The 14,013-nt window shown below is 30.9% G+C and overlaps 1 protein-coding gene across 1 annotated transcript in view; it reads left to right on the forward strand.

Annotated features, from left to right (window-relative positions):
• AGPS (alkylglycerone phosphate synthase) overlaps window positions 1-14,013 on the forward strand; it is a 111,796-nt gene that overhangs the window by 20,865 nt on the left and 76,918 nt on the right. The window contains 2 exon segments of the mRNA XM_039855771.1: window positions 2,557-2,646; window positions 11,988-12,078. Of these exon segments, the coding sequence (XP_039711705.1) occupies window positions 2,557-2,646; window positions 11,988-12,078 (181 nt within the window).

Genomic DNA, 14,013 nt, shown 5'->3' on the forward strand with positions numbered 1-14,013 from the left:
CAGAAGCCTAGGAAATTTGCCTACTTTTTAACACATAGGGTGCTTCAGGATTGGTTTTGGAGTAACCTAGATTTTAATTGTATACTGTTTAAGCAACATAACATTTTTGGGGGGAGTACAAATGCATGCATTGAAAATGACTACATTTCAACTTCTGGGAAGGCTCCAAAAGTTTGTATAAATATGATAAAGCCCATATCATAGGCAGAATTTTCAGATTGAGATGAAAAGAGAGAAAAAGGTACCTTAGCCTACAGTTAAAAACTTAGAAGTTCTTTAGGATATTACCCAACTGAAAATTTAAGGCCAAAGATTCTTCAGTATGTAAATTTCTTCATTTTTTAGTGTACAGTAGCAGGTATTTCCTGCTTATTTTAATTCATTTTTCTCCTGAAGTGTGCTAAGAGTGAACATATGTAAACAGGTTTAGCTTTTTACTTTAAGACTATCTGAGAATAATTTTTTAAAATTCTAAGCATAATTTAGAGGAAAATGATTCTTATTGTTAAGCTATATAAACATGCTAAATTCGACATCTATACTGAAATAATTTCCCAGTGCCTCGTGGTAGTAATACCAAAACAAAATAACTGTATTGTTATTTTTGCATTTATTTTATGTAATGCCAAACTGTTTCATAGAGTACAGACTTCATGACAAATGTTTACATTCACTAACTAATAAAATGCATTTCACATGCAAAAACTTATGTACATATTATAAAACACTAAGTAAAAATATTAATTAAAATGTACATATTACCCTTCTAATGTTAATTATGGAAGTATAATAAAAATAAAATATTAAGTAAACTACACATCATAAAAGTATAAGAGAACATAATCATGAAAAGAGCAAAGTGGACGATAGCCTAATTTGTTTTTAGAAAGCACAATCTTAAGAAAATGAGTATGTCGGTGGTGACATCAGTCATATGGTTTTACTGTAGAGATTTTTTTCAAAAGGTTTCTTCCAAAACCTTGCTCAACAGTAAGGTAGGAATGTGAAATTAGAAGAAAATATTGGGCAGTAGTTTCTAACAGGCTCACCTACAAATCTAATCTCTGGATTGATACTCAAGACATTTTTGAAGTTTGTTTTTATATAGGGACTATAATTTTTATTGATAGCAAACTGTAATTTTAGAGAGAGTGTTCCTAGTTTTTTTCTTTATTTTATATGTAGGTGGAGATTTCAATACACAATAACCTGTATTTGGTTCATTTGTATTGTGTTAGTGTTACACTTGTTTGAAAAGTCTTTGATCTCGATGGAGAGTTATGATTGCAATAAAAAATTTGTCAATTGTCATTTTCTTCCTTGAGAACTATAGAGAATTAGAATGCTTTCTAATGAATATGTACATCTTTGATTACTTTGAAGTTTTTTTAAAAATTGAGTTATAATTGACATGTAACATTATTTTAGTTTCAGGTGTACAATGTAATGATTCAATATTTGTATATATTGTAAAATCATCACAATAAGCCTAGTTAACATCCATTACCACACAGTTACAAATTTTTTTCATGTGATGTATTTTGAAATTTTAATGTAGTAAATAACTTTATGTATAGAGAAGATTTTGCATTAAGAAGATTCACCATCTCTTTATTTCAGTAACCAATATATATTACAGCACCATGCCAAAGCATGTAATAAAATCTTATGCAACACTGAAAGGTTGTTGCTTATTGCATTTGCCACAGGCCCAGACCTCTCCTTATGCAATGTGCAAAAATGAATGAGTACATTATTGATTTTGATGAAAATGATTTTTAAAACAATGAAATACTAGCATTTTGGACATAAAAATACCATACTGTTTTACAATACTGAAACTGGTATCGTCATCAGTTGTTATGTTAATGTTAAAGTACAGGTCAAGGTAGAGATTGGTCGTTACATGGATGTTGTAGGATTTAAATGTTTGTATACCCAACACTCAGATTTTTAATCTACTTTATTAAAAGCATCTAATACTACTGGTGTCATTACTAGTGAACATTCTTTGTAAATTGTTTTTTTCATCATAGCAGAAGATTAATTCTCCATGTTGATTATTTTATAATTTGGTTATAATTTCATTGAGGACCTGGGAGGAGGCAAACCCTGCTTTTACCTAGTTTGCCATTTTCCTCCAGGATGAGAAGATCAATAATTGTATTTTTCTAATATATGCAAAAATTTGTTTCCTGTTTAAGTGAATTTAATTGCAAAAAATTTTAGACTGTCCTGTAATGTAAACTCAATAACATGTAAAAAGTAAGCATATTTTACTCTCAGCATATTTTTCTTTTTGTTCTTTTTTTTTTCCTTTGAATGCATTAAATTTAGTGGTTGTAGCTCTTTGTGAAGCAGGTGCTGCCCATTAGAGTAATTCTATACTTGGAAATATTAATACATAGACATTTTGGTGTGTATTCATTTTATTTAAACAAACATTAGTGGGATGCGATCTTTAAGTGATTGTGAAAGTTAATAGTAAATAATATACTGTTCAGTTTTGAGATGTTTAGCATAGATCTCATTTATATATTTTTTTCTTATTATTAGGCAAGAAGTTATGAAATGGAATGGATGGGGATATAATGATTCCAAGTTCTTCTTCAATAAGAAAGGTCAAGTTGAATTGACTGGGAAAAGGTAACTGTGGTTTGTTTATTCTTTCTTTTGTTCCTTTTTTCTCTTTTTTTGTATGAAAAATTTTAAACATAAATAACAAACATAACATGTTCAATAATAGACATACATAAAAATAGAATAATATAATGACTTCTCTCAATTTAAAAGTGTTTTACCATAATTGCTTCTTTTTTCTGTAGTATTTCAAATTCTGACATTTTTGTGCCACTTCTAAATATTTACATATGTATCCCTTAAAAAAATGAGGACTTAATATGACCAATTGTATAATACCATTATCATTCTCCTTAAAATAACAGAAATTATATATCTGATTATTCAGTCCACATTCACATTTCCCTACTTGACTCAAAAATACGGTTTTTATAGGTAGTTAGTTTGAATCAGGATCCATAAGTTTACAGTCACCCCACCACTCAGCCCCAACACCATTGACTTGTTGAAATTAGCCTCATTTTTAAGACTGGGAATTTACATTTGGGTGTAGGTTATTATTGCAGGTAAACAATTTTAGGCAAATATCTATAGTATTTTTAAAATTAGTTTTCTGAGATATTTTAGGGAAGAAGTGATAAAGAAAGATCAATCATTTGTGTGATACCTTTCACATTTCTGAAACGTTTTTGGTAATGTATTGATAAGAATCCCAACGAATATTTGTATTGTTATTGTTTCAGATGCAGACAGTTGTAAAATATGTTCTTAGTTGATTTTAACCAACATTAACCTTGCCAAAGCTGGTGTTTTGGGTTTGTCTATTAAATTTTGATATAATTTTTGAAAGGATAGTGAGTATAAATATGTAATGTTTGAATGTTGACTCAAAAGTAAATTAAAAAGTGAGGCTAGATTAAAAAGTTGGATCAAATATATTATGAATAATTTCTAGTATTGTACAACTCAGTGTATGTTGGGCATATATGCTTAGGTTAATATTGAAATACCAGCAAGAAAAGTTTTATTTCTTTGTAGAAATTCTTCTTCGCAACATAATTATTCTATTTTTCTAACTTAAAAATAGAAAATGTACCTGAAACAAAACCTCAAGTAGTAATTAAGAACTAATTTTAATGAAGATGTGAAGATGTACATTTAACACATTTTTTAATAGGAAAAATAAATATCATCTGCATTCTCACTCCCATTCTTATTTGTGACTGGGCAGCATGTTGGTGGAGGCTTAGTTGAGAAATTATAATTCAGGTAGAAGGAATTTCTGACTAAAATTACATTTACCAGTCTTCTAAATGTCTAATACAGTAGGAACTTATCTATGTAGAGATTGGCTTTGCAAAATCTTCTGGGGTGAAAAAGTGAATCTTCTGAACTTAGAAAACCAATTTCCTCTCCTCTCAGACAGTCTTCAATTCTTTCTTTGGATGTCAAAGGTATAGAATCTTCATTTTATGGGAGGGAAGGGTCAGATAGTCAACTTGTATTTCAGCACAGTGCCACTGAAAGCATGAGACATCTATAGTCTTCTGTAGAGTATGTAGGCTATGTACTGGTTTATGTTAGAAGTGTATGTGTGTGAAATGAATGATTAGTTACAGAAAATAGCACAAATAATTGTACTTTAGTGGTTTCATGAGTGCAGAATCTGGTTCTTATTTTGGGTGTTCTGGCACTTGAGACACATGTGCCACACACATAAGATACTTATTTTAAAAAATTTAGAACCCCAGTGTATTAATTTATGATTAGACTATTCCTTTTTCAGTATATAGACTACTTGTTAATGCCCTTCCTGATATTAAGACATGTAGAAAGCAAAATTGGAAGAATGCCACTGCTGCCACTCTATCCAGAATGAATTCTTTAAAGGCCTAATTTCTTTGCATGATTGACTCTTGAGTTCGAGTCCAGTAGGAAAGATGGGAAAAGAACAGGATACATCTGACTGGCACAGTCTACAAGGGAGACCAAGAAAGTGGATGTTGATTTAGCGGAGGGCAGCCTTTGGTTCCCACTAAGACTCATCCAGAGGGTAATTCTCCAAACACAGGAATGGAATTTAGATGCTCTATGATTAAATATATACATAATATATACATATATACATAATGGAATTTAGATGCTCTATGATTAAATATATACATAATATACATAAACAATTTAATAACTGAAAACTAAATATTAACTAAATAATATTCATTTCCCATTTTGGTGCTTCCAAAATGGGAAGCACCATTACCTTGTCACAGGATAAACTGGATTGAATTGGACCATAGCTTTCTCTATATCTAGTCTAGTTTCCTAGGTGTAATGGTTGAATTAGTAGATGTCTCTGTTTTTTCATGAGAAAACATTTACAAACATTGTTTAAGATAATAACAGCTATTATTTATTGAGTGCCTACTGAATTATTTTAAAATAACCCTTAGATGGATAGTGGTATTTTCTTCAAAATAATTAGGAGATTGAAGATAAGAGAAGTTAAATAGCTTAAATCAGGCCACCTGTTCAGTGGGAAATTGGGATTAAAAACCAAGTGTTTTTAAGATTCATTCTTGGGCTGTTTCTTTTATGCTGTGCTCATGAGATATTTCTGCAGATCACTATACTCACCCATTATATCAATCTTATTCTCTTTCCAAATTCTGGAAGCACTTCTACACTCTGTACAACAGCACAGTAGAGTTAGTCATATTGTAAATAGTTATCCTATGACAAAAATTTTTATTGTTCCAGTGAAAGACAAAGGACAGAAGCCTAAGAAGGTTGTGGTATTCCCAAAAGAGAAAATGGAATTTATGACTAGAAAGGATGAGTACAAGAAAATATTGATTTGGCTGAACAATATTAATTTACCCTTTAATGTTAATACTAGATTATAAGGACAATTTTTGAAATTTTTTGTAAAGACCTTTTATTCTGGCTTTGTAGTGGACTGAATACAGACCCTTTGCCCTCTATAAACACATAGAAAACATGGATAAAATACCGGAAGAAAGAACTATAACAGCCGGAAAGAAAGGGAAATCTTTAAATGCCAGAAACTAAGAATGACTCTCAATGAAAATTTATGGGGGTTCCCTTATTTCTGATCCAAAGAACATTGAAAAGGTAGGAAATTTTTATAAGGAAATGTGATTAAAGGTTTGTATATATTTTTGGGAGGACAACTTTGACATTTCAAACCTAGCCATTAAATTAGAAGCAATTGTTATAAGCTATTATAGATCTTAGAGGAAAATCAGAAGTTTAGTCTATCTTCTGAACAGATTTGTCATTTGTCAGTTTATAAATCTCTAGATCTATAATCTTATCACTCTTATTCCCTCCAAATATAGATGAATTTAGTCCTAGTTTTAAGCAGCAGATGACAGTATTTCAAAGTTAATGCTATAGATTTCTATAAACTAAAATTTTTGAAAAGTGTCATTATTTTGACTTTAAAGGTATCATACAGTATCGATGCTTACAAAGCACAAGTTAGTGTTTAAATGGAAAGAAATTGTTTGGATTTGCTGCACTTTGTGTTTTCAGTGGTGTAATTTTTCATTCAATTTTTATCTTCAGTTATAAAAAGGCTATCAAATTGCCTTTCATTTGTGGAACTCACCCTGAAGATAGATGGTTGCATATACTGATATTTTGCTACCTCTGTACACTGCCCCCAGAGTATCACTTTGTCTTTGGTCATCGTGAATCCTGATGTGTACTTCCTTGGATATTTATGTCCACAGGTGATTTCATTGGTCTTGAAAGCTTATTCTGACTCTATATCTTTTGCAGTACAGTCTACCTTGGTTCTGAGGAAAAGTGGTAATTTGATCTCACTTTATATTTACAAAAAGACCGTTTCTTAAAGTTCTCAAACTAATCTTCGGTCATAGAAAAGATCTATTTAGTAGTCACTCTGTTTCAACAATTGGTATAGGCACTTGGCTTTCCTCTTAACGCATTCCTGATAAAAGTTTTATGTTTCCTGCTAGAAATTAAATTAAATATCTTTGAAGCTTTGACTAAAGTGGGTTGTAAGTTTCTTAAGAATAGGAGTCTTATTATATAATACCAATTCATTGTGTCCTGCAATGCAGGGTATAAATGCTTGTTTGTAGTTCTAGATGTAAATCCAAAGTATCTAACTATAATAATCAAGTCATTATGTAGCTGTTTTTTAAATACTTCTGATTCCTTTAACTTTTCTTAGATTCTTTCTTTTCTGTCCATTTACTTCTTTGACTTAAAAATTTTCACTTTTACTTTATGAGATTTTTGGAGCCCTTAGCAGTATGCTAGTCTTTATGATTGTTAAATAGGCTTCCTTTCCTGTTTTTCAAATCCCAGGACATTAGATGTAAGAAAAAGTACAATTGAAAAGCTTCCATTCTGACATGGAACTCTTTTTGAATTGTATAAGTTTTGTCTTGAAATTGTAAATAATGGAGCAAAGTCTTAAATCCAAGCTTCTGCCAAGCATGATATTTCTACAAAATCTGAAATATTGTGCATTCAGATGTAGAGATATATTGTGTTTATCTTAGTGGTAGAAAGTAGTGTTAAATTTTACACATGACAGTAATACAAGCATGATATCTGTTCAAGTATCTTGAAGGTGGTCACCTTTTTATTTTATGGATGTTATTTGTGAGTTAAGGCATTCACAAAGATCTGAATATGATTCTGTCATGAATATCAAAGGTCAGCTATTTTTATAGAGACTCAAAGTAATTGTACAGTTAAAATATAAGGGCCCAGCATCAAAATATAATAGTTCCAAATTGGTCTTTTTGTAGGACATGATTAACACATAGTAGCATATATGTTGTAACCAACTTCCCATAATTTATACTTTTACCTTAGCTAAAATGAAGAACATTTTATATGCCGAATGACTAACTGTCTTTAGTTGTTTTAGCTATGAGTCCCCTACTTTCATTTCAATTTCTTTAGATTTACCAAAAAGGTATTGTTATATGATACTTTAGTTTGATTTTTAGGCCTAGTGATTTTAATATTAAAAAAAGAACTTGTTTGATTCAAACACTATTTTTTTTTCTTTCCATTATCATTTTTGTTTTGCTAATTTTTATGTAAAGATTGGTTTAAGAAGTTTAGAATTTTTGCTACATAATATGAAGTTAAATTAACACAAGGAATGACATCTAGTCAGCCCATGTTGTGTAACTGTTAAAATTATTTCCAATTAAAAATTCCTTTGGATAGGGCCCAACTCCGGCTCTTTTAATATTGAGTGCTGCATTATTATAAATATTTAATTTTAGTGCAGAATTTATATATTATCCAGTGGCTTTTTTGGTAGTGGGCATCTTTGGGAAATCAAAGTAATCTTTTTGAGGCTAATCGCTAAAAACTTTTGCAGTTATTCAAGCTCTGATGAAATGAGTGAGAAATAATCTTGAGCAAAGGTATCATACTTTGAACATTTTAAGTAGCTTGCATATAGATGTTAAGACCAATTTATAGTCTGTTCTGATTTCTTTTCTATATTGGTTTAATTGTTATTCGATCTGGAATAAATAATGACTACTAGAATATCTCTTCTCCATTTAAACACACACAACAACAAAAATAGTTATAGGATTTAAACTACTGTCTTGGGAAAAAATTAATTTAATCTTACTTCATACCAAGTACAGAGATCAATTCCAGATAGATTATAGACCTAAATGTATAAGCTAAAATTATAAAACTGCTAGAAGAATATACAGAATGTCTTTCTGAATTTGAGGTAGACAAAGCAGAGAACAAAAAGTATTAACTATAAGGGAAAAAGTGAATCAATTAGACAACATTAAAATATAGAACTTCTTTTCATCAAGACTCTTTTAAAAGAGTAAAGACAAATCACAGAGTAAGAGAAAATTTTAGTACATACATTCTTGATTCCAAATATATAAAGAATTTTTATACATCAATGAGAAAACAGTAATAACCCAATAGGAAAATGAGCAAAAGATTAACTGACATTGAAAACAGAAGATATCCAAATATACAATAGCTATATGAGTAGAAGCTCAATCCCATAGGTAATTGGTGAAATTCAAATTGTTAAGAGATCGCCAATAGAATGTCTCACATTAAAAAGAACTACAACATCAAGTGTGGGGAGGATGTGGAACAAGCAGAACTCTTTATACATTGCTAGTGGTAAACATGTTGGAATACTGTCTACCAGCATCTTCTAAAATTAAACATATGCATAGACTATGGCCTGGAAATTATACCTATATACTCATCAGAAACATGCAGTACATTCTTCAGAAAAGAGTTCAAAACTGTTCCTGCATGCACTAAAAATTGTAAACAACTCAACTGTCAACGAAACAGTGGATAAAGAAATTGTGTACTCACACAATGGAATTAAGCCACGGAAATGAACGCACTGCAAGTATATGTAACAATATAGATGAACCTCATAAACATTGAGCAAAAGAAAGCAGACACAAGAGAGTATATTTTGTAGGATTTTATTTATATAAAGTTCACAGTCAAAATTACCCTGTAATGTTAATAGGATAGTGGTTCCTTTGGTGTGAAGAAAGGAGGTAGTGCCTGGAAAGGGGCATCGATATTGTGTGTGGAGGGATATTTCTGGGGGTGCTGGTAATATTCTATTTCTAGGTCTAAAAACGGATTACATGGAAGGTTTACTTTGTAAAAATTCATTCAGCTACAGACTTATTTATCTTTGGTATGTATGTTATATTTCAGTATTTTGTAAGTAAAATATTTATAAAATCAAAAATGAAACAGCTATAATGTAGTATCATAACTTTATTTGGCTGTCCCATCATCATTTTTGGTAGCGGGTAGAGAATGTGCAAGAACATTATAGTGAAAAGCAATTTCAGATATAGCTACTATGATTTTATAAATATCACTCATAAAGATTTTCGATTAATGATCTCATTTAGAACAGTGGTAAGGGGAGAATCAGACTAGAGGTAGCATCATATAGTGGTTAAGAGGACAGACTGAAGCCTTACTTATTACCTGGTTAAGATCCTGGGTTTGTGACTCACTAGCTCTGTGACCTTAAGCAAGTTTCTTAACTTACTTAATTTCTTAAGTTATTTAACATCTCTGTGCCTTAGCTTCCTCATTTATAAAAAGGGGGTAAATAGTACCAACGTCATAACATCATTATAAGTTAATATACCTAAAACACTTAGAACAGTGCCTGGCACATGTTAATGCAATATGTTTACTTAAGAAAAAAGTACCATTTTAAAGTACCATTTTAAAACATTTAAATTTTGTTCTAATGTTTTCAGAGAGCTGTTACATTACTGCTAATACTAACATTAGATTATGATGTTTGCATATTAGCCTTCTTCACTACACTAATCTAGGGTAGGATACTTCTTTTATGTCTTATTGCTGTTTAATATTTTGCCACCTCTGAGAATTATTTATAAAACTGAAAAGTTGGACCTCTAAGCACTTGAGTTTTCTGCATTAATCTCTTCTCATATATATAAAATTTGTATATGAAATAATGTTGATGTTTCATATAAACTATATATAAGTAGAGATTGGGATGAAAGATGTAGGAACAAATATAGTTTTTTCATAGTATACCCACCGTAGTGCTCATGTGTATGTTTTAAATGTATTGTACTACTTAATGTAAAATCTAAGAACCTGTTAAGTCTACAGGTTTATTTTCTATTCCTTGTTCTTATTATAGTTGTCACATTGTAAACTTCATAATACAATGTTATAATCGTTAAGTCATATATATTTTAAAGAAATTAAGAAAAGAAGTCATTTATATTTACCTACGTATTTACTCTTTCTGATATTATTTATTCTATCTTGAAGATTTGAGTTTACATTTTAGCGTTTTATCTCCCCTCAGCCTATAGAAATTACTTTAGCATTTCTTGTAGTGTAGGTCTGCTAGCACTAAGTTCTAAGAGTAGTTTTCATCTGAAAATGTCTTTATTCACTTACGTTTTGAAGGATATTTTCACTGGATGTAGATTTCTAGACCGACATTATTTTCCCATTCAGCACCTTAAAAATGTTCATTAGCTTCCTGACTTCACCGTTTCTGATGAGAAGTCAGTCATAATTTTTATTGCTAACACATTGTATGTCATGTATCATTTTTCTATAGATTCTTTTAAGATTTCTTTTCCCTCTCTCTTTCTCTAATTGCAATTTGATTACGTTGTGCCTAGTGTGAGTTTCTTTGCATTTATCTTCTTTGAGTTCTCTGACCTTCTTGAATTTGTAAATTTTTGTCTTTCATCAAATTTGGAACTTTCAGCTATTATTTCCTCAAATTCTTTTTAAATTCTTGTTTTTTTCCTCCTCTTCTTGGGAATCCATTTATATGTATGGTATTTTGTTATTGTTCCATAGGTCCCTGAAGCTCTAATTTTTTCAATCTTTTTCTGTATTCTTCAGATTGTAGATATTTTATTGCTCTGTTAATACTGACATCTCCAATCTTCTCTTAAGTTATTTCAACTAATTTTTATTTCAGAGTTTTGATTATAGAATTTCTGTTTTGTTTTTATAGCTTTTATTTCTCTGCTGAGATTTCTTTTTAGTTACTCACTGGGAATATATTTTCCTCTTTTAGCATAGTTATAGTTGCTTTAAAATCCTTGTGAGTTATTTGCAGTATCTTGGGGTAAGTTCCTATTAATTACCCTTTCTCTTGATTATAGATCACACTTTCTTGTTTGTTCATGTCTAGTAATTTTGGAGTATGTCTTGGACATTGTTAATGATGTGTTGTAGAGACTCGATTCTGAAAAGGCTTTTTTTTCCCATCAAGCAATTAATTTGACTGATTTCAAACTCCCCTTTTCTTTCTTTGGTGACAAGCACCTGAGTTATCTGTTTAGTTCTTTTAGCTTAGTGTCTGCTCCATTGATGTGTAATTCAAGGTCAGCCAGACATTTGGACATATTTATACATAGGTCCCTCTCTGACTCTCTCCTTTTCCGTGATTTCCTTGTACTCTTTCCAGGTGCTATGCTTGCTGTAAACACTGTCCTGTGGTTCTTCAAGCCAGGAAGACTGTAGGTTTTCCACATTTTTGTTTTTTTTTTTGTGGTACCGGCTGAGGTTTTCCTTCAGGCTAAAACCTGTTTTAAAAAACAACGCTAAAAACTCATGTAGTGCTGTTTCCTTCTTCCAAGTATAGCACACTTCCTTTTTGCTTGCTTTTGTTCTGCCTGTACTGCCCTCAGATAATTGGGATTTGTTTGTTTTGTTTTGTTTATGTCCAGAGTTTATAATTGTATGTTAGAGGGTTGGTTTGATAGGAGCAGAATTACTAGAAGCAGAATCTTTAAGATTTAAATTTAAATGAAAATACCTTATTCTAATGTTTTACCTTCTTTGTACCTTAGGTACCCTCTTAGTGGCATGACTTTACCATCTTTTAAAGAATGGATTCAAAATACTCTTGGAGTAAGTCTGGAGCATAAAACTACCTCTAAAGTAAGTAAAAAGAATGATTATAACATGCTTACCTGTGTCTGTATATATGCGTTTAATCCCAAATTAGATTTATCTTTGTGATTGATCATGGGTTTTTTTTCGTTAAGTTTAGTGTTTATATTGGTCTTATTAGGGTATAGTTTCACTTTTCTGAAAGTGGGATTAGGAAACTTTAAACTGTATGCATATCAAATTAATGAAATATTGTTAGTATTTCTTTATGATTTTATATTTATTTTTATGACATGGTATTCTGCATGTTCCTCTAACTGTATCTAAGTTTCATAAGTTCCACAGGGGCTATGGCTAAAACTATATTTTCCACTGTATCCAACATGTTATTAAGGACTGTAGGTATTCATTGAGTACTTGTTTGGTTTGTTTATAAATCCCCAGTTACGTTTTATTCTAATAATTAAATTAGGCTAAGCAACTAATTCTCACCTCCCCAAACCAAATTCTTTTAATTTTTCTTAAAAGATCTCTTTTTTCATCTCCTTAATTCTCTCTTCCTTGACTATTTATAATTACTTTTTTTTTTGACATGGATGATGATGTCTACATACTATATTCAGAAATTTCACTAGTTTTATATGCACTTCTTTTTTCTGTTTTTGAGCCCTTTTCAATTTTCAATAACTTAACAAAATAGTAATCTGTATGTTTTGTTGGGGTTCTTTTGGTTATTTTTTTTCACTATAGGGTAGATTCCCTGAGGTCAAGATTTTTTTCCTGTTTAATTCATTGCTGTCTCCCTAGGGCCTAAAAAATGCCTGGCTTTTACTACACACTAAGTAAATATTTATCATATAAATATGTAATAATCTTGCAGGAGATTGGTTTCAGAACACCGCTTGGATACCAAAATCTGTGGATGTTCAAGCCCCTTATATAAAATGGTGTAATATTTGCATATAGCCTATTTTTGCATATAAGCTACAGCAGGGTATACCTACATATCACGTCATTTGTGTGGATTCAGTGTAGTGCTTAGCATGTGACAAATTAAAGTTTTGTATTTTGGAACTTTCTGGGACTTGTAAAAAATATATTTTTCAATTCGCCATTGGTTGAATCTGCAGATGCAAAACCCACAGACACAGAGGGCTGACTATAATTGAATATTGAAAACAGATCTTAATAAGATACTAAAAGGTTATGTAATATTTTTTTTTACATATCTTGTATTTTCTTTTTTCCAAATACTATATCATGGTTATTCTTTTTTTTCATGGCAGATTTGATTTGGGCAGCCATTTATAGATCTCTTCCTGTATGTTAGGTGATGTTAGGTGCTTTTCACAAAAAATTACCACATTTAACCTTCTTTCCTTATGGCAGCTATGTAAATTTGGTGGTGATAATTTCATTTAACAGATGCAGCAGCCAAAGGTCATAGAAGTTGAATTACTTCCCCAATGTCACATATCTTTAAAGTTAAAGATTTATTTTTCAAGTTACCTGTTCGTTGAAATTATATAATAAGTTTATAATTATGTTGTAAGTTTTAAAGCATTCCTGTGAAACGGGTTTATTACTCATATTGTGAAGCTTTTTGCTATTCATTTAAAAATAATAATTGAACCGTAGAAGACATACAAATGGCCAACAAATATATTAAAAGATGTTCAACATCACTAGCTATTAGGGAAATGCAAATCAATACCACAATGAGATACCATCTCACACCTCTTAGAATGGCTATAATCAACAGGACAAGTAATAACAAATGTTGAGAGGATGCGGAGAAAAAGGAACCCTCATACACTGCTGGTGGGACTGCAAATTGGTACAGCCACTATGGAAAACAGTATGGAGGTTCCTCAAAAAACTAAGAATTGATTTACCATATGATCCAGCAATCCCTCTACTGGGTATTTACCCCAAAGACTTGAAAACCCATATCTGAAAAGATATTTGCACATCGATGTTCAT

The sequence above is a fragment of the Pteropus medius genome, unplaced genomic scaffold (assembly GCF_902729225.1).
Source record: "Pteropus medius unplaced genomic scaffold, Ma_sr-lr_union100, whole genome shotgun sequence".
In the NCBI taxonomy this organism is placed as follows: Eukaryota; Metazoa; Chordata; class Mammalia; order Chiroptera; family Pteropodidae; genus Pteropus; species Pteropus medius.